The 26,783-nt window shown below is 49.1% G+C and overlaps 1 protein-coding gene across 4 annotated transcripts; it reads right to left on the bottom strand.

The window, feature by feature from the left end:
• Window positions 1-905: 905 nt before the first annotated feature.
• On the bottom strand, window positions 906-25,619 carry Hcfc1 (host cell factor C1). Of its 4 annotated transcripts, none has more exons than NM_001414734.2 (26): window positions 24,461-25,619; window positions 18,293-18,441; window positions 17,824-17,984; window positions 16,981-17,189; window positions 16,082-16,166; window positions 15,453-15,559; window positions 14,210-14,389; window positions 13,768-14,127; window positions 13,334-13,494; window positions 11,579-11,776; window positions 11,085-11,309; window positions 10,823-10,927; window positions 10,384-10,603; window positions 10,142-10,284; window positions 9,870-10,008; window positions 9,458-9,678; window positions 7,428-8,931; window positions 7,133-7,296; window positions 6,062-6,506; window positions 5,417-5,740; window positions 5,158-5,276; window positions 4,932-5,069; window positions 4,397-4,582; window positions 3,421-3,721; window positions 2,815-2,878; window positions 906-2,645 (listed from the first exon to the last, which is right to left on the bottom strand). In NM_001414734.2, the coding sequence occupies exons 1-26, from the start codon at window positions 24,651-24,653 to the stop codon at window positions 2,606-2,608; spliced, it is 6,141 nt and encodes a 2,046-aa protein (NP_001401663.1). In that variant the 5' UTR covers window positions 24,654-25,619; the 3' UTR covers window positions 906-2,605. The 4 variants fall into 4 exon arrangements, with proteins under 4 accessions (NP_001401663.1, XP_087456518.1, XP_087456517.1 ...); XM_087600392.1 differs by having other exon boundaries at window positions 916-2,645; window positions 5,417-5,743; XM_087600391.1 differs by having other exon boundaries at window positions 916-2,645; window positions 6,062-6,638.
• Window positions 25,620-26,783: the final 1,164 nt, after the last annotated feature.

Consider the following 26,783-nt stretch of genomic DNA (forward strand, 5'->3'; position numbering starts at 1 on the left):
TCAGTACTTAAGTTGGCCTGTAACTTCAGCTCCAGAAGACTGTCTTTGTTGTCTGAGAGAACCTGCATACTCAGTCACCCACAAAAGTACACATAATTAAAATAAAAAGTTGGGTGTGGTAACCTTTAAATCCAGCACTTGGGAAGCAGAGGCAGTCTGAGGCTTACCTGGTCTATAATAGTGTCAGGGATGCATTGAGTGAGTCTTGGACTCAAAAAAATAAAATAAAGGTAGTAGCAGAGATGTCAGTAAAGACACCGAGGAAACATGTCACCGCACAGCTTCTCTCTCAACCAGGGACCTGGAGAGGCATGGGGGTGGTATGCTTGCTCCTCTCAACCTTCTGGCACCTAGACCTGGCTCTAGACCAGGGGTGCCTTATCTCCAGACTTTCTTATCTCCAGTCTTCTGCCCAGTTAGCATTATTCAACCAAACCATAGCTATACTACCCAACTGGCTACTGGACTGCCAGGGTTAATAATTCTGTCTCACTCTTTGTATGCTTGGCTTGTGCACAATACCAGAGGATTTGGTCCTGCAGTGTTGAGTATTCATTATGTGTCATACACACCCCTGAGGCTTCCTGAACTTACAGTGGGAAGTTTATAGAGGCTGTGGCTTACATGTCCAGGAAAACTGCCAATGGCCAACTAAATGTTTGCCTTAGTGGAAGGACAGGTGAACTGATTTCTAAATGCAAAATCAGCAACTGTTCAAGAGGCCCCTCAGCCATAGGCTTATAAGGTACCATGTCTACAGAGGCCCAAGGGGTGTACCTTGTTCTGGAGCCTTCTTTGAAACCCATGGTTTCTGGTTACAAAAGGCCTTTAATAGCAAGTGAACCTTGAGCAGGTCCCAGCTTCTAATCTCCAAAGGTCACAAGACACTCTTGACACACGGTAGATACCAGATGGTTATTTCAAAAAAAGTCTTTTTTAATTGTTCAAAATAGCACAAAACAACATCGCACTATGGTAATATTGAGTCACAAGGGTTACTCTACAATAGATGAATGGGTAGTACTGTCCTCAGAAATCAAAGGGTGCTCAGGAGAAGGGATAGGGAAAACAAAGGGAACAGGCGAGTGGGTTCGAATTTGACTAAACATGACTTTCCACAGAGAAATATAATACAATACACTAGAGGCCCAGGGGGTACAAGCCAGAGCTGCTGAACACATTGGCTGTCCATTTTTAAATCCTTCAGTAACTTGCTTGCAAGCATTACTCATTGCCTAAAACTTGGGTCCTGGAGAGAAAAAAAAAATCCAGAGCTTGGGGACAATGCTACAAAATTAATTACTGAGTTGGTATTTGGTACCTACCCATAGCCTCTGTGGATAGATATGGCATACCCCACTGCCATCCTGGGCTGCCTCCAAGGGGGTCAAAGTCCCACCTGTTCCCTGTTCCTGCTGTGTTGTTTAGGGTCAGTCTCTGAAAGTGATGCTGATTAAGGTGGACACCACCTTTAAGCCCAAGCCTCTACATGTTAAGTGCTAACCCACAAGGAATGAAGTTTAATGGTCTCACACTGTTCCAGAAGCAGGCAGGGGCTAGCAATAGGATATTGGGGCAGTGTCTACCAAGTCCCACCCAAGACACTCTGTTTCTCTCCTACTCTAGCTGCTCTTTTAGCCTTTCCCCAGGAAGACCCCTGCCAATGATTAGCTGGGGGGGGGGGTAAGGGGATGAGGGGTGGGATAGGATGGAGGGTGGGGGAGGAGATAGGATACACATTCTGTACACAGCTAACAAAAAGGGATAAACCCCCACACGCTAAGGCTAAAATTACAATAAAAATGTTAACTTCATTAATTTCAACTTAAAAAATACAACAAATGCAGCAGTTGGTGATGTGGCCCCCAGGCTCAAAAAGGTAGGCCAAAGCCAGGGTTACTGGGGGCCATTCTGTGCCCATTGGGAGGATTTCACAGCCACTGCTCAGACCAACCAAGGCTCCCCCCCTCCCTCTTTTGAAAGGAGAGAGAGGTGTTGAGTGGGAAACTCAAAGGCCTCTGAGATACTTAAGCTTCCTGTGACTTTGCTGGGCGAGATAGGTCTGGCTAAGCTTGAAGAAGGGATGGGAGGTGGCTGGAAATACAAGGATAGTAACAAAACAAAACAGAGCCAGACAGATACCCAGGATGGGTACCTGCTGGGAAAAGCCTCTGAGAGAACTTGGGGGATGCCCTTCCCCCTCCAGCCCTTGGCTGTCTCTCAGGCCAAGGGAAATGAACTACAAACGAGTGCAGGCTTAAGTATGGGAACTATCTCTTTTGTTTTCAGTTTTAATTTCTTTTCCCAAAGTCTCTGAACTGTCCAGTCATACTCAACCCAGGGAGGGCATCAGGTAGGGAAAAGGAAGGAGCACAACTTGCACTTACTCGCCGTTCTTTCCAATCTGCCTTCTGCTTCCTCCCAACAGCAATGGTAAAATGTGCTTTCTTTATTGTAAAAACAGAGGGAAAGGGGGAGACTGAATGGTGGCCAGTAGCTGGTGAGGGTGAAGTGCAAAGGCCAGGTGGGCAGGGCGGGAAGGTGGGCCCTATAGGGCATTCCTGAAGCAGAGGGGTCTGGAGGATCCAGATGCTGGCCAGCTTCCTCACTGACCATCAGCCTTAGACTTCTTTGGAGCAGATTTCCTTATATAATAGAAAGAAAAGGAATTGTCATTAAAGGATCCCAAAAACATCACAAAAATACCAACTCATGACCTTGTATGGATATAATCCCAAGCAGCTGATGAGAAATGGAGCTTACTTCTACTCTGTATCCCCCACAGAAGATTCCTGAAAGAGACTTGCTACTTACATTTCTGGAGACGACATGGGCCGCTTGCTAGCTGGCTTGGTGCCAGAGCTGTCTTTACTGGTTTCTGAAAGGAGTGGGATGGACGGTCAGCAGTTCAGGTAAAAAGAACATTTGGGTGTATCCCACTTGTCACAGTCCTGACTGCCCTTATCATCCTTCAGGTTCAGCTCTTGCCTCTTTTTTTTTTTTTTTTTGGTTCTTTTTTTCGGAGCTGGGGACCGAACCCAGGGCCTTGCGCTTCCTAGGCAAGCACTCTACCACTGAGCTAAATCCCCAGCCCCCAGCTCTTGCCTCTTAATGCCCCTCCTGAGACAGATAACTCTTGGGAGCTAGTCTCAGCCTGATCTACCCATTTTAAGGGCCTTGGGACATGCTGTTCTTGAGTCTAACATCTTTTGCTTTCTTCTAGCCCCTTCTTTCTCACTTTTAGGTATCCCAGGGTATCCTCTGTCCACCCCTAGAACACAAGAGCCTCTTCTATAATATCCTATACTCTCTCATCCAATGACTGAAGCCTCCCTAGTCTAGCTAGGTATCTTTGTTCCACTCAGTGCTCCCCTCTGTACCTTCCCTAAAAATTGCCCCAAAAGGCTTGTGAACACTTACCTTGTAACCACCTCACTTGTGTGGCAGGGCCGTAGCCCTTTTCATTGCGGGCAGCAATGCGGAAGATGATGGCAGGCTTTGTAGTATAGTCAATGTGGGCGTTGGAGAGGCTGGAGGACTGCACAAGGCAGGAAGGGCTAGGCCCACAGTATACTCGCATGAAGGCCAGCTGGGCTGGGGTAGAGCTCTTGGGCTCACCACTGGCCTGTGAGCTCTGGATGGCCAGGTACACAGAGTACTCGATAATCTTGCCGGAGGTCACAGAGGGTGGCTCCCAGGTGAGGTGAGCACCATCTGGGCTCTAGAAGCCAGGACATAAAGTCAAGCCTTGTCATTTTCAGCCACTGTGGCTTTAGCCCATCCTGCCTATGCTCAGAACAAGAGAGCTAGAAGCTTCTAGAACTTCTAATAATCCCCATAAAAATAGCTCCTCCCAATACAATAGAAATTTTCCAGGGGCCAGTGAGATGGCTCAGTGGTATGGTAAAAGTGTCTGCTGCCAAGCCTGATGACTGAGTTCGATTTCCTCGACCCACATGATCTCCTCTGACCTTCACATGAGCACCATGGCACAACTATGCCCCCCCCCCATAAATACAAATGTAATAAAAAATTAAAAACAAAACCAACCCAGATATTCCACATCAAATTTTAAAGAACTTTAAAGAGCCTTTATAACACCCCTCCCCAAACCCATTATCTAATCCATAACTTATCACTTAGCTTCTTGGTGCCTCATTTCTGCACTTGAAAATAGACTAAAAAGACCCAGGCCTCCTTGGGACTTTCAGATTAGATAAAAGATTTAACAACGGAGAGCCTGGCATGTATCTTGTCTAAGGGTGAATGTAGGCTGCCTTGCCCTTCTCTGGTAGACTCTTGGTCCAGCCACCCCCTGGCTCTGTTCATATGTACCTCCCTAGGACAGACAGTTGACCAACAAGGAACAGAAAGGTAGCCCATAGAAAAGACTCACCTTGCTGATTTTAATAGCACAAGGAGCCCCTGGAAAACCAGGCAGACAAGTCTTAAAGGCTGAGATCTCACTGAAGGGGCCCCGGCCACAAGCATTGATTCCAGCAACTCGAAATTTATAAGCTGTGCCTGGCTGCAGCTCCTGCTTCTTTAGCTGGTTATAGTCTGGAACGGTGCCTGAGTCATCCTAAGGAAAGAGGTAGAAAACTAGTAAAGAAGAAAATGGTTTGAGGCCTGCGGTCAAAAAGGATACTTTGGATTAGGGGGCAGTTCAATGCTAGAGTGCTTGTCTCTGGGGCTTGGTGCCATTAGGAAAGGATCAAGTTTGACTTTCTTACTTACTCTCTGGTGGGGAAGGTCTCCCTCTGGCTGCCTTACTACTTTCCTAATTGTTCAAGTGGTGCAAAGATTAAGTTCTCTTGTAAGTGCCTCTCACAAGGCAGGGAAATTAAGTTTGTTTTTATGACAATTGTCTCACAGGCATGGCAGGATCCACCCCACTATATCCAAGGGTGGCAATTACAGGGCATACTTACATCTGACTGAACAGCATCATCTGGTGGCAGAAAATAGTGTGTCACCATTACACTGGTACCTTTAATGACCCCCACATCAAACCACTGGTTCTCCTTTTTTATAGGGGCTTTGCTGGGTGGGGGTGGCAAGTCCGGTTTCTGGGGGAACAGAAATGAGATGACATCAAGTCCTTGGGGCTCAGAGCCAGTGCTACCCTATCCCCTGGGGCCACTGAACCAGACTTACCACACCCAGGGACTCAATGCCATTTGCCACTTCAGTAAGGGTTGCTGCAGCCTGCATCTTTGCTGGACTGGCTACAACAACAGGCTGAGGAGCCACAAATGTGTTAGATGGAGCCAAACCTGGAAAGAAACAAACTATCATCGAGGAGAAGGTTCTGTGTTGAGGCAGAACCTCCATGCCACCTTGCTACACCATGTCCACCTCCCATCAGTTCAACTCCATCAATGATTTACCCATGCCAAAAAGCAACCCAGCTTACTCTCAGTAGCTGTTGAGGGTAGCAAGGCCACAGTGCTGGGGACAGCACTAGCTAACTCATTGAGGCAGTTGCTCTCGATGGATGGGTCATTGAGACTGTCAGCTGGGGCCAGAGCCTCAGTGGGAAGGTGGTGCTGTTGCTGGGCTTGGGCTTGAGCCTCCTGGAGCTGCTGCTGCTGCTGTACAAGAGCTGCAAGCTCCTGCTGTGTCAGCACAATGGGTATGGTGGTAGCCTGACCCTCTTGGCCTTCAGCTGAAAGATGACCCAGTTCTGCTTGTGTCACTGCTGCTGCTGCTTCAGATGTATCCATGGGCTCCCCAGTGCCTGCTCCAGGACCAAGAAAACCACTATTCAAAAGGAACACATGTGTGCCTGGCCCAATGGACAACAATGGTGTCCCTGAAATTTTGTTTCCCTAAGCTTTTATCCTGCCCACACCTTATTACACCCCTCACCACTCATCCCCATGTCTCCTTCCTAGACAATCTGTCCTACACAGTCCTCTCTTGAGTTACACTGTGTACTCTCACAGGAAGCAAATCTCATCTCAAGTCATCCCCAAATGGTGCCTTGGCCTGCTCTGTAATTGTAAGGCGTCACTCATCCTAAGGGGCCTATCCCTCAAATCTCCCAGCTGATACCTACCCATGACAGCCTGCTGTGCAGCCTGGAGCACAGCCTGGATGGCCAAGGCTTGAGCTTCTTCAGTGGCTGCAGCTTGAGCAGCTGCTTCAGCAGCAGCAGTCACTGCCAGCTCCTCTGGAGTGAGCCCTGTTACCATAAGGGTTGTGGTGCCCGCCTGGGCTTCAGCCATCAGCTCTTGGGGAAGTGATAACTGGTCTACTTCAGACTGTGTGGGTTGGGGTGGTTGGACCACCACAGTGGCCACAACAGCAGAGGTGGTAGGCTCCTGGACTGAAGATGGGTCCCCAGTGCTGCTCAGATCCACGGCGGCCTGGAGCTCAGGGGTCTGGGAGGCTGACAGGACCTCGGCGGACTCCCCCATCAGGGGTGTGGAGGCAGACTGCAGGAGTTGCCTTGGAGGCAGCTGCTGGCGAGGCCCTGGTGAGACCTGGAGTTCCTCTGGGGGCTGCAGGATGTCAACAGCAGAGAAGGGCATGTCAGAAGTTTCTGTGTTGGCTATGGTCACTGTTATCGTGGCTGGGATGGGGACTTCGGAAGTCAGAGCCCCTGGGGTAGTCTCAGTCAATGATGAGATGTTCTAGAAAGGGAGAGAAGCCCCCGTCAGAGGGAGAGGGGAGGAGACAAAGGCTAGAACCAGGTATTGGGGCTGAAAAACAAGATAGCCTTTGTTTTTTCCCTGTAGGCCTATGGTATCCAGGACAGGCTGGCCACTTTTTACCCCGATGATAAATGTAAATGGGGAAGGTAAGTCAAGATGCATCAGCAAGGGTGTGGCAAGAGGAAAGCCCTTGGGTCAAGTTTCCACTCAAGCCCAGACTACACTGTAGAGATGATGGGGAACAGCCGAGAAGGAAATCAACAGCAGAGATAAAGTGCCAAGGCTCCTCTCTAAAGGGCTGTCTGCCTCCTGACTCCAAGACACCAAGATTGCCCTTTTATGGTCTCGAAGAAGAACCAAGGAGCAATACCATACTGATACAAGGGCGACATCTAGTGTACATTTATGAAAGCACAGATGAAAGGCATAGTGGGCAGAAGACCACAGAAGGGATCCTTGGAGGAGAGGCTTACCGGCACAGAAGGACCTGGGACTGGTGTAGACTGTGTCACAGTGGTCACTGCTCTTGGCAGTGTAGAAGACACAGTTGTAGTGATAGCACTGGCACTGGTGATATTTGTGCTGTCACCTTGGGTACTCGCCACTTCTCCTTGGTCACTGGCAGCTGGTGGAGGGTCTGTGGGTGTGTTAAAGGGGAGACCACTTGACTTCCAGTTGCTTTTACCACCATAGGATTCCTAGGACCACCCATCTCCCTCATGGCTAAAAGAATATCTGTGCCCTAGTCTACCAGATACTTCTACTCACCTTGGTTTGAGCTCATGTTAGAGGTGACAGTGGTGGCTGTGTGCGTTGTACCTGTCTCGTGGGTCTCGCAAGGAGGATTGGAGCATACCCTCTGTGTTGAGAAAGAGGCCAGCAATGTGGCACCAGCCTGGGAGGTGACAGTGGGCACTGCTACCACCTCTAAACCAGACTCCAGGGTCCCATGAGAGGGAGTGGCATCAGGAATCAGGGCACCCACACTGACTGACATAGTGGTGCCAGTGGAAGTGGTCTGGTGTGTCTCGCAGGGATGGCCACTGGCAGGCTGTTGTCCACCCTCAGGCTGGCCTGCGCCTCCATTTGATGTGGCAGTGGTAGCTGTGTGTGTGGTGCCCGTCTCATGAGTCTCACAAGGTGGGTTAGAGCATACTCGCTGAGCACTGCCCGCATTGGAGGTAGTGGCGGTGTTGGTGGTACCCGTCTCATGGGTCTCACATGGTGGGTTGGAGCAGACTTGGGTCACAGTAGCTGAAGGGCACAGCAGGGCCTCTAGGGCTGTCATAGTCATGGTGCTACTGGGAGAGCTTGCCTGGAGGCAATCATATTGAGATGTGGGGACCACCCGAGCTGTACCAAGCTCCCCAGCAACCATGATAGAACGGGCTGTGGTTGGGGTATTGGTTGTGTAAGTATGATATGTCTCTGGTTGGCGCCCTGTGGGCACGTCCTTGCTGCTGGGGCCACTTAGCCCAACTCTGACACTTGGAAGGGCTAGTTGCACGAAGGCAGGGCTATGGCTCCCAGTCTCCAGTGCCACACTTGGCCTGAGCAGTGGGCCAGCTGAGCATGGAGCTCCAGTGGCCTGCACAGTCATGGTGGTGCTGGTCATGTTGGTCTGCTGGGTTTGGCACGGAGGCTTCACAGTACCCTGGGCTCTTTCCAATGCCCCAGGAGCCACAGTGATCCGCACTACAGTGGGGGTGTTAGTGGCACGACGAGCGTCTCGCTGCTGCCCAGTGCCCATGCTGGACATTGCTGTAGTGGCAGTGCTGGTGGTACCTGTCTCATGAGTCTCGCAGGGAGGATTCGAGCAGCCATGCTGCCCAGCCATGTTTGAGGTGGCTGTTGTGGCAGTGTTGGTGGTGCCTGTCTCATGGGTTTCACAGGGGGGGTTTGAACAGACACGGACCACATTACCATTCTGTTGTCCCACAGCTGAGGTCACAAGTGAAGCAGCTGCCTCCTGTCTGTCACAAACAAACTGCACCTGGGTAGGCTGAGGATGTCCCCCAAGGTTAGCCACAACAGTGGTGGTAGCTGTGTTGGTGGTGCCTGTTTCATGGGTTTCACAGGGTGGGTTGGAACACACCAGTGTCACAGTGCCAGGTTGTACATCACCCTGGCCTGAGTCAGCGATAGTGACTGTTGCTGTGGGTTGCTCTGTAGTAGGTGAGGCCAAAATGGACACAGGAAGGTCATGTACAGGTTGGGCCTCAACCCCGCTAGGTGCTGTGATCAGAGTCACCTGGGTAGGCTGGGAGACAGGCTGGGGAAAGAGAACAGAGGAGTTAGTGCCTGAACTATGTTTTTTCGAATTTGCCTCCCCTACTATCCTATGATCGCCCATGGTGACTGGAAACACCAACTCTGCTGCTAGGTATCCAGGGCAAATCTAACATAAGCTTAGCACATTATCTCAAAACAATGACTTACTTAGAGATGAGGGTGAAGGGGCAATGAGGCAGAGCTGGGGCGGGAGAAGTTGGGCTATATTCAAGCCTTTTTCCAGACAGTGTACAAAGGCCAGTAAAATAGATCCCTTATCACTTCTTGTCCAGTTTGAGAGAAAACAAATACTATATGCACATTGTGAAATCCTAGTGTCTGCAAACTGGACATAGCTCACATATTTCTCCAGGAAAAGACTCAAGAGATTACACCATGTATGGAAAAGCTATCATAACTATACAGGTCTACAGAACTGAATCTGGAAAGGGGAGAAAGGCTAAAATGCCCCCTATTGTCATGTCGGAGTGCTGCTGTATGGTGGTACATCCTTAGGACCCACTTACCTGCATTGTGATTGTAGGTGTGGTGAGTCCACCAGCAGCTGTTAGTGTAGTCTGTGCAGCTGACACTGTGATAGCAGTAGGGTTGATCACCTGACTTGAGAGAGTAGCAATGGTGCCCAAAGTAGTGATAGGTGTAGCCAGAGAAGCACTGGTGCTATGTGCCCCAGCTCCGGCAAGGCTGGTGGAGACAGTGCCTGTCACTGTGCCTAGTGTTGTAACACCTAAATGGAGGGAAAGACAAAGGTAGAATGAGGCCTATTGCTACCACTTTCTACCTAGCAGCCTGTGTCTCTGGAGAGGGCTAGGGAATGGGAGCCCTGCCATGTAGCCACCAAGGACAGAAGGCTCTGGAAGAGAGCACCTGTTATCCTCCCCCAGCCATTGCCGAGGACCTGGCCTGCGGGCTACACACCTGTGGTGCCCTTCACAACCAATGTGGTGACAGCTGGCTTGACAGCGGAGACGGTGACAGGGGTGACCAGGCGAACGCCGCCCATGGGCACAGTGCGGAGGATGGTGCCTGGCTGTCCAGGGGCCCCCTTTAGCACCACCTGGAACACCAGAGCAAAGTGCCACCAATGTCACTTTCAGGCTGACTGGACTGTGCTGCCCCTCTCAGGCCTGTTAGGAGGACACATGTGGTTTGTGCTACACTGAAGTGTAGAGGGGCCATGTGTGCCTCACCTGGGTCACTCCTTGTTGCCCATGGCCAGTAGCAATCTTGGGGACAGCAGTGATGATTTTGGCAGGTGCTCCTGTTCCTGAAGTCATCACCTTGGTGGTGATAATTGTGATGGGGGACTTAATGCCAGGACTGCTGGTAACACCTGCATTGGAGAAGGGTCCAGAGAAAACAAGCTGTGAAGGCTTCTCATCTTTTTGATCTATACTCATCAGCAAGGGCCTTTTGAAAGCTGTATGTTTACCTGTGGCGCCTGCCTGGGTGATAATTGCTGACATGGGAATGGTCTTAATGATGGTAGTTGTGCCGGGTTTGGTGGTGCTAGGAGAGACACTACTGATGCCCAGGATAGTGGGCTTGGTCCCTGCCCCACTAGCCTGTGTGGTGGTGATGATGGTTGTGGGCTTGCCATCTGCTGATGTCACCAACTTCAGGATAGTCCCTGCTGGCAGGGGTCCTTTGGTCTGAAAGGGAGAAGTTATGAATTAACAGGAACTACAGAAAGGAATATTAGGTTTAGCTATTCTAACTCAGAGAATATTCTGAATACTGTGGGTGCTGTGGTATCAGCAAGGCCCTTGAGCCATTTGCGCTCATGGGATCTTCTATCCTTGTTTCCCAATGTCTGTTTATCCCTGTGGGCCTGGAGTTTAGGAACGACTTCTGAGAGTGTGAGTGTTCACCTGGATGATCTGAGTCACAGGACCTGTAGATGCTTGGCCTGTCACTGCTGAAGTCTGAACTGGTTTGGTCTGGACCACTGACATCACTTTTCCAAGATTGGAAATCTAAAAAGGAAAGGATGGAGCAGGCAGTAATCTGGAACCAAATAAGACCATGACCTGGGCGAGAACTCTACTGGAATTGGACCAAGACAGCGAGTCACCAGTGGCATTCACCATAGGCTGGCAACTGTCACACAGTCAGGTGGTGCCTGTCACTCACCAGAGCACTGCCTCCCGGGACAGAGATGGGGCTCTTCACTAGAGTGATGGTCTTGGTGACTCCGCCTACCACCGTGGTCACCACCTGGGCTTGCTGGGCCACTGTTACAGTCCCTGATTTATGTACTGTGATGATAGGGCGGGTAGATGTGTTGGCAGCAGAGGACACAGATGTCCCCACTTGGGCAGCTGCAGTCTTTAGCATTCGAGTAGCTGGGTTGCTCACCTGGAGAAGCAGAGATGAGTAACGAATATAGCAGCAACATAATGGCTATAGCTCTGCTGACCAACTCCATCCAGCTTGGTTGGCTGAGCAGCAAGAGAACAGCCTGAACTCTCCACAGGTCTAATCTAAGGTTGTACACCCTTAAAGGTAACTGCATGTTCCATAGCCCATGCCACTGATTATAAACCAATGGCCTGAAAGATTGGCCCAAACCTAGAGCAAATGGTCACGGCTTGTTCAATCACCAGACCCAGAAGATAAATGCTCACCATAACAGGTGAGGAGGCCACCTTCACAGTGGCTGGAAGAGTGGTTGTACCAGGTGTCACAGCCACTGTCTTGACAATGGTGGTGCCTGCTGGGACACTTAGCACTGTGGGTGCTGAGGAAGGAGGGATTTTCTGTGTGGCAGCAGCAGCAGCAGCCAATGCAGCCATCCCACTCATCTGTGGGTTGCTGCCAATCACCTGTGGTGGACACAAAGCATGTGAGCTGCAAGGGGTTCTACCTGCCACCTGCTTCCCAATTCAATGACCCTTTCAGAACCTGCCAGGGCTCAGCAGCATCCCTAATTTTCCTAATGCAGGCTCCTCTCTCCTAGTACAAAGGACAAGTAGGTAGCTGCTTGACAAGTGGTCCTTTTTCTTTTGAGAAAGGGTCTCATGTAGCTTAGGCCAGCCTCAAACTCATACCAAAGATGACCTTCAATTTCTGATCTTCCTGCTTCTACCTCTTAAATGTTGGGATTACTGACATGCATGATACTGACTTGGTTAATGCAATGTTAGAAACTGAGTCTAGAGCTTCATGCACGCTAAGCAAGCCCTCAACCAATTGAGCTACACCCCTAACCCCTGAGTAGATTTTTAACCAAAGAACCATAGACAAGCTAGGCCTGGGGCATATGCTTGTAATCGTAACTACTTGGGAGGCTGATGCAGAAAGATCACAGCTTAGTGATATTCTAGTTCAAAAGTAAAAGCTAGGGGTGTAGTTAGTTTGTGAAGTTCTTAACAGGGTTCTGTCCTCAGCACTGCAGAGATAAATAAAAAGACCATAGCCAGAACTGGAGATGTATCTCTGTTGGCAAAATGTTTTTGTATACTTTCTAAAGGTTACCCTTAGATTATTTTAAATGCTTATTTCTCTATCCCACTATGAGGAGGAATTAGGGGAAGAGAGCTAGAACAAGAAAGGAGAAAAAAATGCAAGTAGTATGTCTGGGAGGAAGCCCGATTAGCTTGAAGGTTTAGAATGGAGTAGTAATTGTTCAGTATTTGACTCAAGGCAATTTTAGTAAATCTTAGCCTCTATGTGTAGTTATTGGGGACTAGCTAAGGTGAAGAAATAAAGCCACCATATTAACTTAGTACATACATTTATAATAAAAATTCATTTTACATATCTTAGTACACATGCTTAGCAAAACACAGTAATGGGTTTCACATATAACACTATCAACATCACTGTTGGGTATGGTTCATACTTATAATTTCAGACTTAGGAGGCTAGGACAGGAGAATCTCTAAATAGTAGAACGCCTGGGCTACAGAGTAAGGACTCTGTCAAAATCCAAAACAAAACACACCCTTTGAGTTAAATACAGCTTATTCTCACAGATTTGGGTCAAACCCAACTAACTAGATTTTCTCCTCCACCTTTCGAATCAGTAAAACCACAATGAAAATGTCGAGGATTCCAACACTTCTGGTTTTTTGAGACAGGATTTCTCTGTATTACCCTGGCTATCCTTGAACTCCTGCCTCCTTGGTGCTGGCATTAAATGTGTGTGGCATTTTTAATGCAGAAGCATCTTACAAAGAACAAGAGCATATGATGGGAGCTGGTAGGCTTCATGCATGCTAGGCAAACATTCTGTCAAGTAAACTACACCCAGGAATGGAGATACGCACGCTCGCTCGCTCGCTCGCTCGCTCGCTCATTTATGTATTTTTAAAGATCCCATGAGAACTTGTTTATACTATTTGGTCACCATAAAGCCCCACTCAGTAACAGATCCTTACCGTGCCCTGGGCACTCTGAGTGGGTACAACCATTCTCACACTGGCAGGCAGGGAAGTCACAGTGACAGGAGCTTTTCCAGCCTGGCTTGCAGGTCTCATGGTGACCAGTGGTGTTCCTGTTGTAGCTTGAGGACCAGTCACTTTGAGAACAGCAGGGACACCTGATGAGAAAAAGGGTTGATCATCAGGAGGTACTCTTCTATACATATTCAACAACTCTGTTAAATTGAAGGCAGACTTGAGCTATTCCTTGACCTGCATGTTCTTTATGTATGACCAATACCGTCCCAACAGCAAGACAGAGAGCACTTTTATGTCCTATTTCAAGAACAAAACCAAAGCTAAAACCAACAAAGAACAAAGCAGCAGCCTCTATTCAGGCAATGAATGTCTCCAGTGACTAGGCCCTACACAAATGCCTATGGCCGACTTACCTTGAGTCCTGGCTGCAGTGGGCACAGAAATAGAGCTGCCTGGCACTGTCGGCAAGACCTGGATGGTGGTTGTGCTTGGGGGTGCAGCGGCAGCCTGGGGCACAAGTGTGATGCCTACTTGGGTCAGTGGTTGTACAGCAGGTGCAGCTGCTGCTGGCGCAGGGCTCTTGGGAGGGTTGGCAGGCACAGACGGGACTGGATTGGGAGTGGGGGAGGTAGCCGTAGCAGCTGTGGCAGGAATGTCATATTTCTGGAGTTGTAGAAGGTAACTGTCGGCTGTTGCCACTGCACCCCAGCTAACCTCCAGTGAGTTGGTGTTGGCTCGTACTAGTTGAACTCGGGCTGGGGGTGGTGGCTTTTCTGTAATATAACAAAGCCAACTGTTAAAATAGGCAATAGAGAGGCTTAAACAGTGGAGAATGGCAGTGGCCCAGTACCTTACCTGTCTCCAGATACCACAGGTCCTTGCAGCAGACCTGATTGTTCCAGGCCTTGCGATAGCCATCACGGCCACTCCAAATATACAGGCGAGTATTGATGGCAACAGCACAGTGGCCTGCTCGAGCTCGAGGAATGTTGTCCTCCAGTGTATCCATCAGGATGGTTTCCCAGGCCATGGTATCTAGAGGTGCACAGATGCTGGAGGTCACACAGAGGAAAAAGGAACCTGTTCCCCCAACTCCCAAATTGTCCTCTATTCTTTCATTGTCAGGGAAGGTCAAGTTACTGGAGTATCACATTAAAAGTAAATAAAAATGAGGCAAAAAGAGCATAAAAAGAAAATTAAGCCATATATTGGGAAAGTATCTGGAAGATAACTCCTTGCACATAAAAATAATACAATCCGGGGCTGGAGAGATGGCTCAGTGGTTAAGAGTATTGACTGCTCTTCCAGAGGTCCTGAGTTCAATTCCTAGCAACCACACGGTGGCTCACAACTATCTGTAATGAGATCTGATGTCCTTTTCTGGTGTGTCTGAAGACAGCTACAGTGTACTTCTTTCTATATAATAAATAAATAAATCTTAAAAAAATCAAGTAAAGATCTTAAGAAAATGTGTGCATCCAATCAAAATAAAAGCAACTCAATTATTTTGTTTTCGAGATGGGATTTCACTAAGACCTGGCTGGTCTTGAACCCAAGAAATTTATCTGCTTTTGCCTCCTAGATGCCAGAATTAAAGCTGTACAACATATTAAACAATGTGATATTCGCTGTGCATGGGTAGGAAATTATCTTCAAGATAGTAAGGTGAAAGGGCTACTTGGCCCTATGTATGGCAGGCTAAGGTCCTGGAGCTATTGCCTATATAGACAAGTCCCTACAAATGAAGTACAAGAAACAACACCTCTTCTGTGCATAGTGCATAAGTGCTTTTGCACTTATGGATATCAGGCACGTATGAAGAGCCCATTCAAACTAAAAGGAATATTGCCTGAGAGTTTTTTTTTTTGTTGTTGTTGTTGTTTTGTTTTTTTTCGGAGCTGGGGACCGAACCCAGGGCCTTGAGCTTGCTAGGCAAGTGCTCTACCACTGAGCTAAATCCCCAACCCCTGCCTGAGAGTTTTCTACTCATTGGATATTTCTGTAATTAACCCATGAGCCGGAGTTTGTTTCCTGCATACCCTAAAAATTTCCCAGGGCCATTCCATCCCTAGCCACTCTAAGCCCGAGAAGGCCATACCCAGGTTGAGACAAGCCAGTGTGTTGGTACACTTCCATTCCTTCTCGTGTGTGGCCACTTTGACATCGTCCATGACAAGGGGCACCCAGCCACCAAATACATACATTCTAGGAGGATGAAGGGGGAAAAAAGCAAGAGAGGATTGAAGAGAGGTACCAAGCTAGAGGCTACCTCTTTTACCTAGAAAGTTCTGAACACGCTCAGTTCTCTAGAAAGCCCCAGGAGTTCCCGAAACTGTTTAATATGGCACTTTAATATGGTATCCCGATGGTTCACCCTTACAAAGAACCGTCATTTTTTTCTTTTTTGATAAGGAAAGCATTGTTTTATTCATCTAAGGTGCCTCCATGGACCCTAGACCTTGGCATTCACAAATAATCCCGATTCAATGAGGAACTACACAGTCGGTACTTAATATGGTAGCCTTACAGGTCAAGAAATGGTCTCAGGCTGCATTACATGCAGTCCCTCTACCCTTAATCTGTCTTTATGTTTAATAAGGAGGGTATGGGCCAGACCTGCCAGAAAAAGGCCTCCCTGGGATTGAGGGACAGTTGATAAACCTGACATGAGAAACCTTCAGGATCCAGGGGCAGCTCAGGTCAGGAAAGAAAAGAGCAGACACTCACTTGTTTCCTATGGTGGTTGCAGAGTGGAGGCTGCGAGGAAGGGGTGCCACCCCACTAAGGCTGGGCTTATTCCATGTCAGTGTCTCTGCAGAAATGGAAAGATTGTAACAACCGCATCTCTGTCTTCCTAAATCCCTCAGCAAGCCCTCTAATTTATTGCCCTAGCAATTATGTTTCAGCATTTCTAATGCTGTTCAGATGATCTGGACAAGGGGATTCTTCCCAAAAGTACTGGGCACCTGGTATAAAGGCAGTACCACTTAGGTATGACATAGGGGTATCAAGCTCACCCCAAACTTTCTTTTTTTTTTTTCTTTTCTTTTTTTCGGAGCTGGGGACTGAACCCAGGGCCTAGCAAGCGCTCTACCACTGAGCTAAATCCCCAACCCCCACCCCAAACTCTTTTTTGCACTTCTACTCCCTGCAGAACATATTTACCCCCATGCCGCTTTAGCACTAGACAAAAACTCAAATTTTCCTTATATTCAAACACTTGGACGCTGTGACCCTCAGGGAACTATAACCAATATCTACCCCCACATAATCCATCACCCACTTTATAGCCCAAGTAAAAACTGATTTACAGTAACAAATTTTATCACACTAGTCATATCAGAATATACCATTCCACATATAGACTGTCCACTGAAAAGTGAGTCAGGACTCTAAAAGTGAGTCAGGATTGAGGGAATTCCATTGTAAAAAGATTGTACTCTCTCCCTATTCTCTCAAAAGCCATATAGTGCATCAAGCATTACTCCGTTTCCTATCCATTAGTAAGGCTAAGGGGGACAGCTTCCCATGAGCCCCACCTCACCAGGCAACGACAGCCACCGAAGGCCAGCTATCCAGAAGATCGACTTTGCTCTAAAGCGACTGGAATAGCAGCAATTTCTTACCAATGTCCAGGGTCCAAAGGTCCCCTAGCCTGCAGCCACTCATCCCTCCATAGATCACCAGCTTGGATTTCTTGTTATCTTTTTCAGTGTAGACCACAGCAGTATGTGACTCCCGGGGTGGAGGAAGGACACCATAAGTGATGGGAATGTCCCAAGCTACCACTCCAGAGCCTGGCCGTAGTTCGAGAATATATAAGTCATTCAGGTACCTGAGGAAGATCAGTTATAGCAGACCTTGAACACATGCACCACAGGCTTTACCAGGTTATCTCAGTGAACAGTAGATTTATTAGAACACAAAAGAGCAAAGGCCATGGAAACCACAAACCCTACTATCTTTCCCCAAAGAGAGACTGCTAGAAGCTTACAGGGTGAGTCCAAATGGAGCAATGGAAAGGGTGTATGTGCAAAGCTATGATGTCAGCCTTAAGTTCAGACTCAGTGGCAAGCCTTAGGCAACCATGTACATAATACCAGGCATTTTATCTAGGCCTCCCTAGAGTAAAGGGGTGTCAGCTTGGAACTACCTCCACATATTAAGAGCTTTGGCCACAGGCATTAGAAAATACCCATTAGGAAATGTTTAAGCAGAAGCTGCAAAGGAAACAACCAGGTCTAATTTCGGTTTGAGGGATAGGAATCAGGCCAATTCTGCCTCTTGTCCAGCTTTCTCCTACAAGACCTACCCAGGAGTTCAGATTTCAAAGCTAAGAACTTCTTGAAAGGGCACTCATTGACAACCCAACAAAGGAGAGAAACATGGCTCTGGTGGAGTCAGCTGGCACAAAAGTAGACCCACCCTGGTGGGATTCCTTCACAGAAAAAAATAGGACAAAGCCTCACCTCGGAATGTTGTTCTTGGGGTCCTCACTATCATTGGCCAGACCCCCAAACAGGTAACATTTGTTGCCCACAAGGGAGAAACTGTGTCCAAGCCGAGGACACGGAGGAGGCCCGTTTTTGGGTGTCTTTGCCTTCAGTCTCTTCCATTCCCAGCGACTTGCCTACAAAATCAATTAATACGTAGGAGATAAAAGGTCACCGGTTGGGGGTCAGGGGCTATTTGTGGCATAAAGAGAAGACTGTCTGGAATGAGAGAGCACATTGCTGAAACATGTAAGTTCTAAAGAATTTGGTCCTGTTCTCTCCTCTGACACTGTTCAAGGAGGGAACAGCATTGATAGACACTTAAGTAATCTCTACCACTGCCTCTCCTGCTTTAGCTCACAAACGAGTACAAGGAATACTATGGAGAGTTCTACAGGGTCTGAGGCAATGTAAGAACCCAGTCCCAGAGGCTCTATGTTATTACCTGGAGCTCATAGAGGTCGTTGCTGTATTTTCCATACTCTACCATTCCACCAAACACCAGCAGGCGAGTACCATCACATACAAAGCCATAGGCTGCACACCCTGGAGGGATATCCCCTCTCACAGCTGGGATGAACCACTGGTTGGTCGCTGAAGAAAAGGAAACAAAGTCAAAACATCCAGGAGTTTCTAGAACCCAAGTGTCCCCTGCCTCCTCCATTCTTATTCTTTAAGTCTTGTACTCTCCAACTCCTAGTCTTAAAGAGAGAAGGGGTTGAGCCAGCATACTATAAGAGCATTATCCCAAATCTCTAGCCATTTTATTCAAACCATCTGTAGAACCCTGGCTTTCAAACTATTGTACAACTTCTCATTAAGGTCATCTCAGAAAGCAGTAAAGTCACCAACCAAGATAATCCATCAGCCTCTGGGAATCTAGTAGACCATGACTTCCTTCTCCTACTGTTTACATGATCATTAAACTTCTATACCCCAAATGCCTTCCCTCTAGGGTTCATGTTCCTCCTCTTCAGAGCCCACAATCCATTCTCTCTGCACCACAGAGTTAAAACAGCCAGAGCCTACAGCTGGACCTGTAGGTGGTACTGGAAACTTTAACTGTTATAGGCTGATGCCCCCCTTCATGTAGGCAGGAGACAGACAGGGAAAAACCTGAGGCAAGAATCGTCTGCTGACCTCCCAAACCTAGCTGCCTCTGCTTTGACTTCCCTACTCATTTCCTAGGTGATGGTCCACAGGCTCTGTGGCAGTGCCCCTCTCCACATCCAGAATGTTTTCAAGCCTGAAGTGGCAACCAAAGCAGAGCTTCTGTGACAGAAATTTCTCAAGAGCCCCTCACACTTCTAACTGGTTTAAGGTGGCAAGGTCACCAAGAAAGGGAAAGCATCCCTCAGGTACATCCTGGTTCCTCTAAGACAGTACAAGACAGTGGTCAAGCCTTCGGCTGGAATGGAGCCCTCCCCTAGGTTGCCTGGCAGTTTGTTCTTTCACCTAGGTACCTATGTCCTTCACATCTGCAGTGGCAAGGGTTCTGGTAATGTTATAGGCAAACACATTCTTCTACCATGCCACATGTTTAAAGGATAAGTCAGTCAGTCTGTCTGTCCATCCCAAAATCTCTAAGACTGGGGCCAGAGGCAGACCTGCTGCATATGCATGTCAGTCAGGTGAGATCTGAGAAGGCTGTAGGAAGAATTTCAAGTCCTGGATCTGGGGAAGGGGGGCTGCAGCTACCATGGGGAAGGGCTTCGAAGTCAAGACCAGTCCTTCCTCCTAGAAGTAGATGGGAAGTCAGGTTATGTTTTGGAGAAGGGGACACTAGAGGCTTTTGTGGACTAGTCTAAGCTGTTTGTCTGCTTCTCAGCCATACTATCCACACAGGGAAGCAGGTATACTTCCACAAGAAATAGATGTTGGATTTGGAAACCAATGTACTGAGAAAAGGAGGGAAATGCTTGTTTTGCTTTTTCTGCCCCCTTTATTTAGATGCATTTGGGGACAAATTTCTCTCCCCCAACACCATTTATAAAATCCTGTGCCCTACCTTGCTTCAGGGAGGAGGGTCTCCCCAGGTGCGCCTGGAACAGCTAGCTAGCTATTAAGACTCCTCTGTGGTTTAGCTGAGTCACTAAACACAATACTACAGCCCCCATCCTCTCTGCCATTTTTCTGCTGGAGTGATGCAGCTTGTACTGCACGTGCATACATGTGTCCACACACCCAAATGTTGCCTCTTGACCTACTTTCTTATTCCTATACTGCAAACATGAATCAAGAAATGTAGGAAATTCCAACACTGAGGTATATCAACCTTGCACAAGTAAACAATCCATGGAAGGCTTTTCATCCAAATTACAAAAGAAAAGCTAACAGGAAGCTCTGAGGCAGCCCCAATCCAGCACTCAGTTACCTGTAATCCTAGCAACTGAAAGGCAGAAGGAGGAAGACCAGGAGTTTAGGGTTAGCCTGGGCTATAAAAGACCTTGTTTCAGGGGACTGGAGAGATGGCTCAGTGGTTAAGAGCACTAGCTGTTCTTCCAAAGGTCCTGAGTTCAAGTCCCAGCAACCACATGGTGGCTCACAACCATCTGTAATAGGATCTGATGTCCTCTTTTGGTGTGTCTGAAGGTAGCTACAGCGTACTCATATTAATAAAATAAATCTTTAAAAAAAAAAGACCTTGTTTCAAAACAAAAACACTCACAAACAAAAGACCCTCTTTAGAGTAAAATCCAATAGGGACATGAACCTGATTCACTATCTGTCTCATATATAGGTAGTCCCTCACTCAGCTAAGAGCCCTTGTGTTAAAGCATGTAGGTAGGGAGTCATGAGGCAAATCTTGGGTAAAAGTTAAATGGCAAATGGGATTGGCCCACAGCTTTCCTATCTCATGCAGATCCACTGACCCAGGTGACCAGGCCAGAAGTTAAGTGTGATGTTCCTGAGCCTCCCAGATCATCAGTTTCTCCTCTGAGACCTAAGAGGTACTAATCTGGCTCTAGAATGTTTCTTCTGGCAAAGCAGAAACCCTTCCCAACTCCCATCAGGAGTCTGTTAGGGAGTAAAGTTCTTGGTATAGAGATAATGCCATCTAACCTCACCTATGAATCCCTGTTTAACTCCCTGCAAGTATGCAATTATGTGAATTCCTAGCTCCACCTTATAAATCTAACAGCTGCTCTCCCTTGCTCTCAAACACCCAGTGGGGTATCATGTAACCCAATCCCCAGGTCCCTCATTGTTGATGTACCCTGGCAAGTCCCTGGCCCTCTAGCCTGACCCTCACCAGAAGAGGGGAATTTGAGAAAAGGAGGCCACCTGTTTGCAGGCTCCAGCATGAGATACTTTTTAATCTTCCCATCACCATATAGACTGAGGATACCTATGCAGCAGAGAATGCGGTGGAGTTCAAGGACTTATCTTCCTTTCAGCGTGATTGGTTATACCAAAATCATTTCTGATATGGCAGGCCCCAATGCTGGAAGGCACAGAGAAGCCCCGGGCCTCCAATTTCCCATCTGGTAGGTAGGCTTTGAACCTCTCCACTGATAGGAAGAAAAAATGAAAGAGCCTGGAACCATGCCCAACCCTTGGGAGCAGAGCAAGGGTGATGAAAGACATAACTGAAGGTTTCTCTGAATAAAAAACATTTAAGTCAGAGCTTTGAAGAGTAAATAGGCTATTTCCTAATCAGCAAAACTAACAAGCTGATAAGGAAGTGAGCCTGTAAAGGAGGGCCTGAAATAGATGAGGGAACAGATGTGATACCCATTTGACTTAATGAGATTTAGGTATAGTGACAAGAGATAAATGGATGTATTTCTAAGGCACTGGTTTTCAGTCTATTAAGGTTCACACTTTGTCCCACTTCTACCAGTAGCCCGTGGCAGTGCCCTAGCTTGGACCTGTCACTTCCCCTCTTGGACTCCAATTTCCTTATATGTAGGAAGTCCCATTAAGATATTTTATACCCCCCCCCTTCCCCGACAAATCTATGGAGGGATTCGAATGTGGCTCAGTGGTACAGAACTTGCTCAGGGCTCTGTTTCACACCCAACCCTGAGGGATAGTGACTGCCAATACCCACCAAAGCAAAAGCAGCCTGGGGAGAGGGAACAATCAACACACCCAGCTTCACCGAAGCACGTTTATCACCTTAGACTGTGTGTATCATTAAGATTGAGGCCTCCTAAGTAATCTGAATTGCCTCATGGAAGTAAAATTCCTTCATGGGCAGTTGCAACCCTAAGACCTACCAAAAGCTAGTAAAGGGTCTCTTACCCCCATGGTGACTACCTCTATATGGGGCAAAGTCACGTATGTACTTACAAACCCAGTAATTCCACTGGGTAATCCCTGGGTGAATTATACTCCACCCCCTGCAAACTGAAGAGCTGACCAAGACAGCCAAGTGCACACAAATCCTGGATCTCTTTCCTCTTTCAAAGAGGAGTTTCTAGGGGAGCATTAAAGAAGTACTAATGCCACAAAAGCAAAGGGCTATAGGCAGAGGCATGAACAGATTATGAACTCAGGCCTCTTTAGCACAGGACTGCTAGAACTCCCAGCCTAATAAATACATGGCATACCCTGAGACCATCAAAACAAGGGATACATCCATTAAGGTGAAGAACAGGGTATATAGCAGGGTCTGCTAGTTGCTTTCTCAAGTCACCTAAAAATTGATCAGGACAACTTGAAAACAGTTACTTGAAGGATTTCAGGCCTTTGAAATTAACACCAAAGTAGTCAATTGTTTTCAATAAACTAATGAATATGTAGAGGTCCCAGAAAGCCAAGACATAGGCCTGCAATGGACTTTGGAGCTGACTGTAATTAGGCCCCTGCCCTACTTTCTAAAATTGTATTTCCCTGCCAGAAAATCTGCTCCAGGCCTTAGTAGAAGAAAGGCAGTCCAGAAAATGGAGTAGGTACTCTTGCTTCTGTGTAAGGCATCTCTAAAAACAGCTCTACTACTCCACAAGTTGTACCCCTGCCCTTAGCCTTACCTTATTGGGCTAATTTCTGCCACCACAGCTGCCTGGGCTGTCGTAGGCATCACCCCCCTCCCCTTCTGCAGAGGCCCTGAGAAAAGCCCTGCTCCCTGGAGGCAACAGGTGCGGAGAGACAAGGAACTCAGAGGGTTGAACAACCCACCAGTCTTTCAAAGTCAACTTGGGAGGGGGAATAGTTCAGAGGTGCAGAGGCAAGCCTGTACACTCAGTCTGGCAGGGGAGGTGCTGGGAAGCTGCCAGGAGAGTCTGGCTCCAACCCTTGTTCCATGAACTACCCCAAACCACGATCTCCTCCCTGCTTTCTGCCTCCACAGTGTGGTGTGTGTGAGATGGAGGGTGGGGGTGGGGTCAATTGCTTCACACTTGGTCCTGCCCACAAATCAAGAGGAGGTGCCTGGGACCGCAGGGGCCCAGAAAGGATGAGGGTGCACGGAAGAGGCTAAGGAGCTGGAAAGGGAGGAAGCACTGCAGGCTACATCTACTGCAGCAGAGGGAAGCTTCTAGTCTACCAGAGGCAAGGGAGCTGGATCTGTCTGGCCACACTAGTATTCCAGGCTCTCACCTGGACACAATGGCACATACTTCCAGCCTTGGCAAGCCCCAGCACTTCTCCCTCAGGGCAAGGAAAAGGCCCTGAAGGCCCTTGGGTAGTCAACTGGCAACTCAGGCCAATCCCCTGTACTAGACATACAGAAAGTGCCAAGAGGCTACCACAGGGGAAGGATGCGACAAAGCTTTCTGCCCTAGAGACAGAGCAAGGGAACCAAGCAAGGAACAACATGTGGCTCCCATAAGGGAGGGGGCAGAGGCCAGGCTGCAGATCAGCCATACCTGCAGATAGGCTCCTCCCAATTTGCAAGGGCTTGGGTTTGGGGAAGGAGGCACCTTCTGGGACTGGTTAACCCCTTACATCTCACAAGAAAAGAGGTATTGAGCCGCCCTTCAGTCTGTTATGCAGGGCAGGGTGGAGGAACTCAATTGTTATGGCACCAGAATAGGAAAAGAAACAATTTGAACAGAGAGGAAAAAAAACAACAACACAAAAATCTACAACTCATACAAGTAAATACCCCCATGTGTGCGTATGTGTTGGGGAGGGGGAAGCAGTACAGCCATCGTGCCATCCGTACTTGCCACGAGGATCACATTGGGCTGTTAAAAGTCTGCACCTTAAAGAGTGCTTCCCTCTTTGGGGGAGAGGGGTAGAGAACGGATCTGTGATCTAAATATTGTCTTTTCTCCGGAACAAGCATGGGCGCTGGGGATGAGGACTATCGCAGGAGGGGGGAGGATTCCGCCTGCGCCAAGAGAACACATCCGCTGCCGCGCCAGCCCCAGCCCACTGGGTAACGGTGTACGTCTGAAGTCACTGTCGCCCGCGACATCCCCTCCCCCTCACCAGTCGGAGTAGAAGGTTTCTCTAAGTACCAAAATGCAACCTTTAAACACAGAAGAGTACGGGGGTGTAAGAACGGGGGTTGAAAAATCAAGGAAAAGGCAGAGATGGCAATAAGAGCGAAGGTAGAAGAAAAACACACCAGGGGAGTGAGAGATAGGAGAAGATGGGGAAGAGAAGGGTTAGGAGAGAGATGGAGGGAAGGCTATGAGAAACCCAGGGCAGTAGCACTCACCAGTGTTGTACACGTGTAGTTCGTCCACTATCCCCTCATTGCCGCCGCCAAACACCACTATAAGCTCCTTGATAGCTACTGCACGGTGGCCGTGGCGGGGTCGCGGCACGGGACCCGACCAACCCACCACCCGTTTCCAGCGGGGCTGTAGAAGCACCGCTGGCAAGTTAGCGGGGGACACAGCCGAAGCCATAGTTCCGGTTAAGGATGCAGTGGGAAGAAGTCACTGAACGGGAGGGATACCCTTAATTCTTCACACACCCCCTTTCGTCTAAGGCAGCTCTCACGAAGAAGCGGCTCCTTACACAGCGGTGGACGACTCCATGGAGGCCGCCATCTTAACTATCCTCCTTCCTTTGGCTCTTTCCCCCCCCTTCTCACTCGGCTCGTATCCTTAAAAGCTTCTCAAAACTGCAGAGCACCTATTTCCGAGAAGCTGGAGGCCACCGAGCGCCGTCGCTCTAACTATTTGCCTGGGTGTTCCCGCTTAGAAGCTCGAGCAGGAGGCTCTGGGAGCCGCCATCTTGAGCCGCCTCTCTCTCCTCCCTTCCTCAGTCGTAGCCCTCCCCCGCCGGAAATGGCGGAGCCCCGGCCCGGTTCCCACACCCCCCGTCCCCAGCACTGGCTGGCTTCCGGGGCGGGTGGAAAAGAGCCACAAATGCCGCGGTTGTCTCAGCTCCGTCGGCAGTCAGACCACAATTGTGGAAGCCGCCATCTTGAGACCGTCCTGCTTCCCCACCCAGCACTTAAGACACCGACCGCAGAACCCCAACGTTCCTAAATAATAAAGGCGTGTCAGAAGCTGGCGAAACGGACTCGAACTCCCGGGTGTTGTTCGGGGTCCCGAGCCGTATGGCTCGTAAGGTTTAGCACCTCTCCCTTGAGTCCGCCTCTGAATTCAGGCTGCGCCGGCCGCCCTGGGAGCCGCCATCTTGAGACTAGCTTCTCCCCCCCCCCCTATTCTCTTCTTCCTGGACAGTTCTTCCACAGCAAACCAAACAAAAGGCAGCGTCCAATCCTCGCTTCCCTCCTTAAGACTCCTTCCCACAGGAGCCGCTCGAAAGAGCAGGAGTTAAGACCCGAAGTGACAATTGTACGGCAGGAGAAGCGGTAACGGCAGGGCGATCATGCCTCCTCCCTGGGAGCCGCCATCTTGTGTGAAGAAGTAACAACTAAACATGGCGGCTATCGGGCGAGGGGGCGGAGTCAGAAGACGTCACCGCTCCCCCGCCTTCGCATGTCTTAGCCTCTGCTCCCAAGCCTCTTAAAGGACCCAAGGCTCATAAGGAATTAAAAGCTTCTGTAAAAACCAGTGCGTTTTCTACTCGCAGGCGAGTTGGTGCCGCTGTGCAGTAGGCTAAAGACAGTAGAGTTCGGGTCAGGAGCGGTAGCGCCCCGCCCTGCCCCTCCCCCCCCCAGGGCTCCTCCACGCCTCCTCTCTGGGAGTCGCCATCTTGCCACTTCCCCACGCCCGGTCCTCTGCGGGCGTCAATAGCGACTTTTAGCACAAAACAAAGATGGCCGCGGCATCTGGGGATGCCCGGATGAAAATCTAACTCTTCTCCCCACTCACTCGCTTGGCCCCGCCCCCTGGGAACTGTCTCTCAGGTCGCTGATGGGACACAAACCCGAGAAATGGCCTTTAACTAGCAGTGGAGACATGGCTCATGGTAGTTAAGGGTGGCAAAAAAGGGACACTGCGATTGCACCCTTTGCTGGGAAGCAGCTGTTTTCCCGCCCTGAACACTCAGCGACGGTCAGAATCCGGCTACAGCAGGGAGCTGCAGGCGGGGCCAGAGCGGAAGGTGACGCCATGAGCTCACAGGGGCGGAGCTGCTGCCCGCTCCCAGGCCCGCCGGCAACACCCCGAGGAGTCGCCGCCTCCTCCCGCGCCTCCCGAACAACCGGGCCACGCGCTCCCAGTTGCAGCGCGCCAGACTACCCCCCACCCAGAGGCCCAGCGAGACTAACGGCGCCAGAGCGAGGCGAGCACGGGAGCAGTCTGTGCCACTCGCGTCACCCGCCCCGCCTTCTTCCCAGGGCTTCTCGCCCCGCCTTTGCGCAGGCGTACAGTATCTTTACGGGTCCGCCCTTTTTTGAGATTTGAATTTTCCCCAGCAAAGCCAGAGAAGTAAAAAACCCGGATGGTGAACGCTGGGCTTTTCGCGCCAATATTGTAAGCTCACACAACAACCTTGAAAAAGCGTTACGGTCTTCATTTCTACGTTCCAAGTCTCCCAGGAGGCTGCTTAGGCACAGCATTGTCATCGCTGTCATAGGCAGGTTGTAGCACAGGGGTCCTAAACTGATGTCTCAAAGCCTA

The sequence above is a fragment of the Rattus norvegicus genome, chromosome X, assembly GCF_021556685.1.
Source record: "Rattus norvegicus strain SHRSP/BbbUtx chromosome X, alternate assembly SHRSP_T2T, whole genome shotgun sequence".
Taxonomy (NCBI): Eukaryota; Metazoa; Chordata; class Mammalia; order Rodentia; family Muridae; genus Rattus; species Rattus norvegicus.

What these genes read in the sequence shown, in the direction of transcription:
- Hcfc1 (XM_087600390.1), bottom strand. Translation starts at nt 24,653, where the DNA reads ATGGCTTCGGCTGTGTCCCCCGCTAACTTGCCAGCGGTGCTTCTACAG. An exon ending in ACCCTCAACAGCTACTGAGA is followed by an intron (nt 5,277 to 5,416) that starts GTAAGCTGGGTT and finishes GTTTCTTTCCAG; the next exon opens with GTTTGGCTCCATCTAACACA. An exon ending in ACAAGTGAGGTGGTTACAAG is followed by an intron (nt 2,879 to 3,420) that starts GTAAGTGTTCAC and finishes CACTCCTTTCAG; the next exon opens with AAACCAGTAAAGACAGCTCT.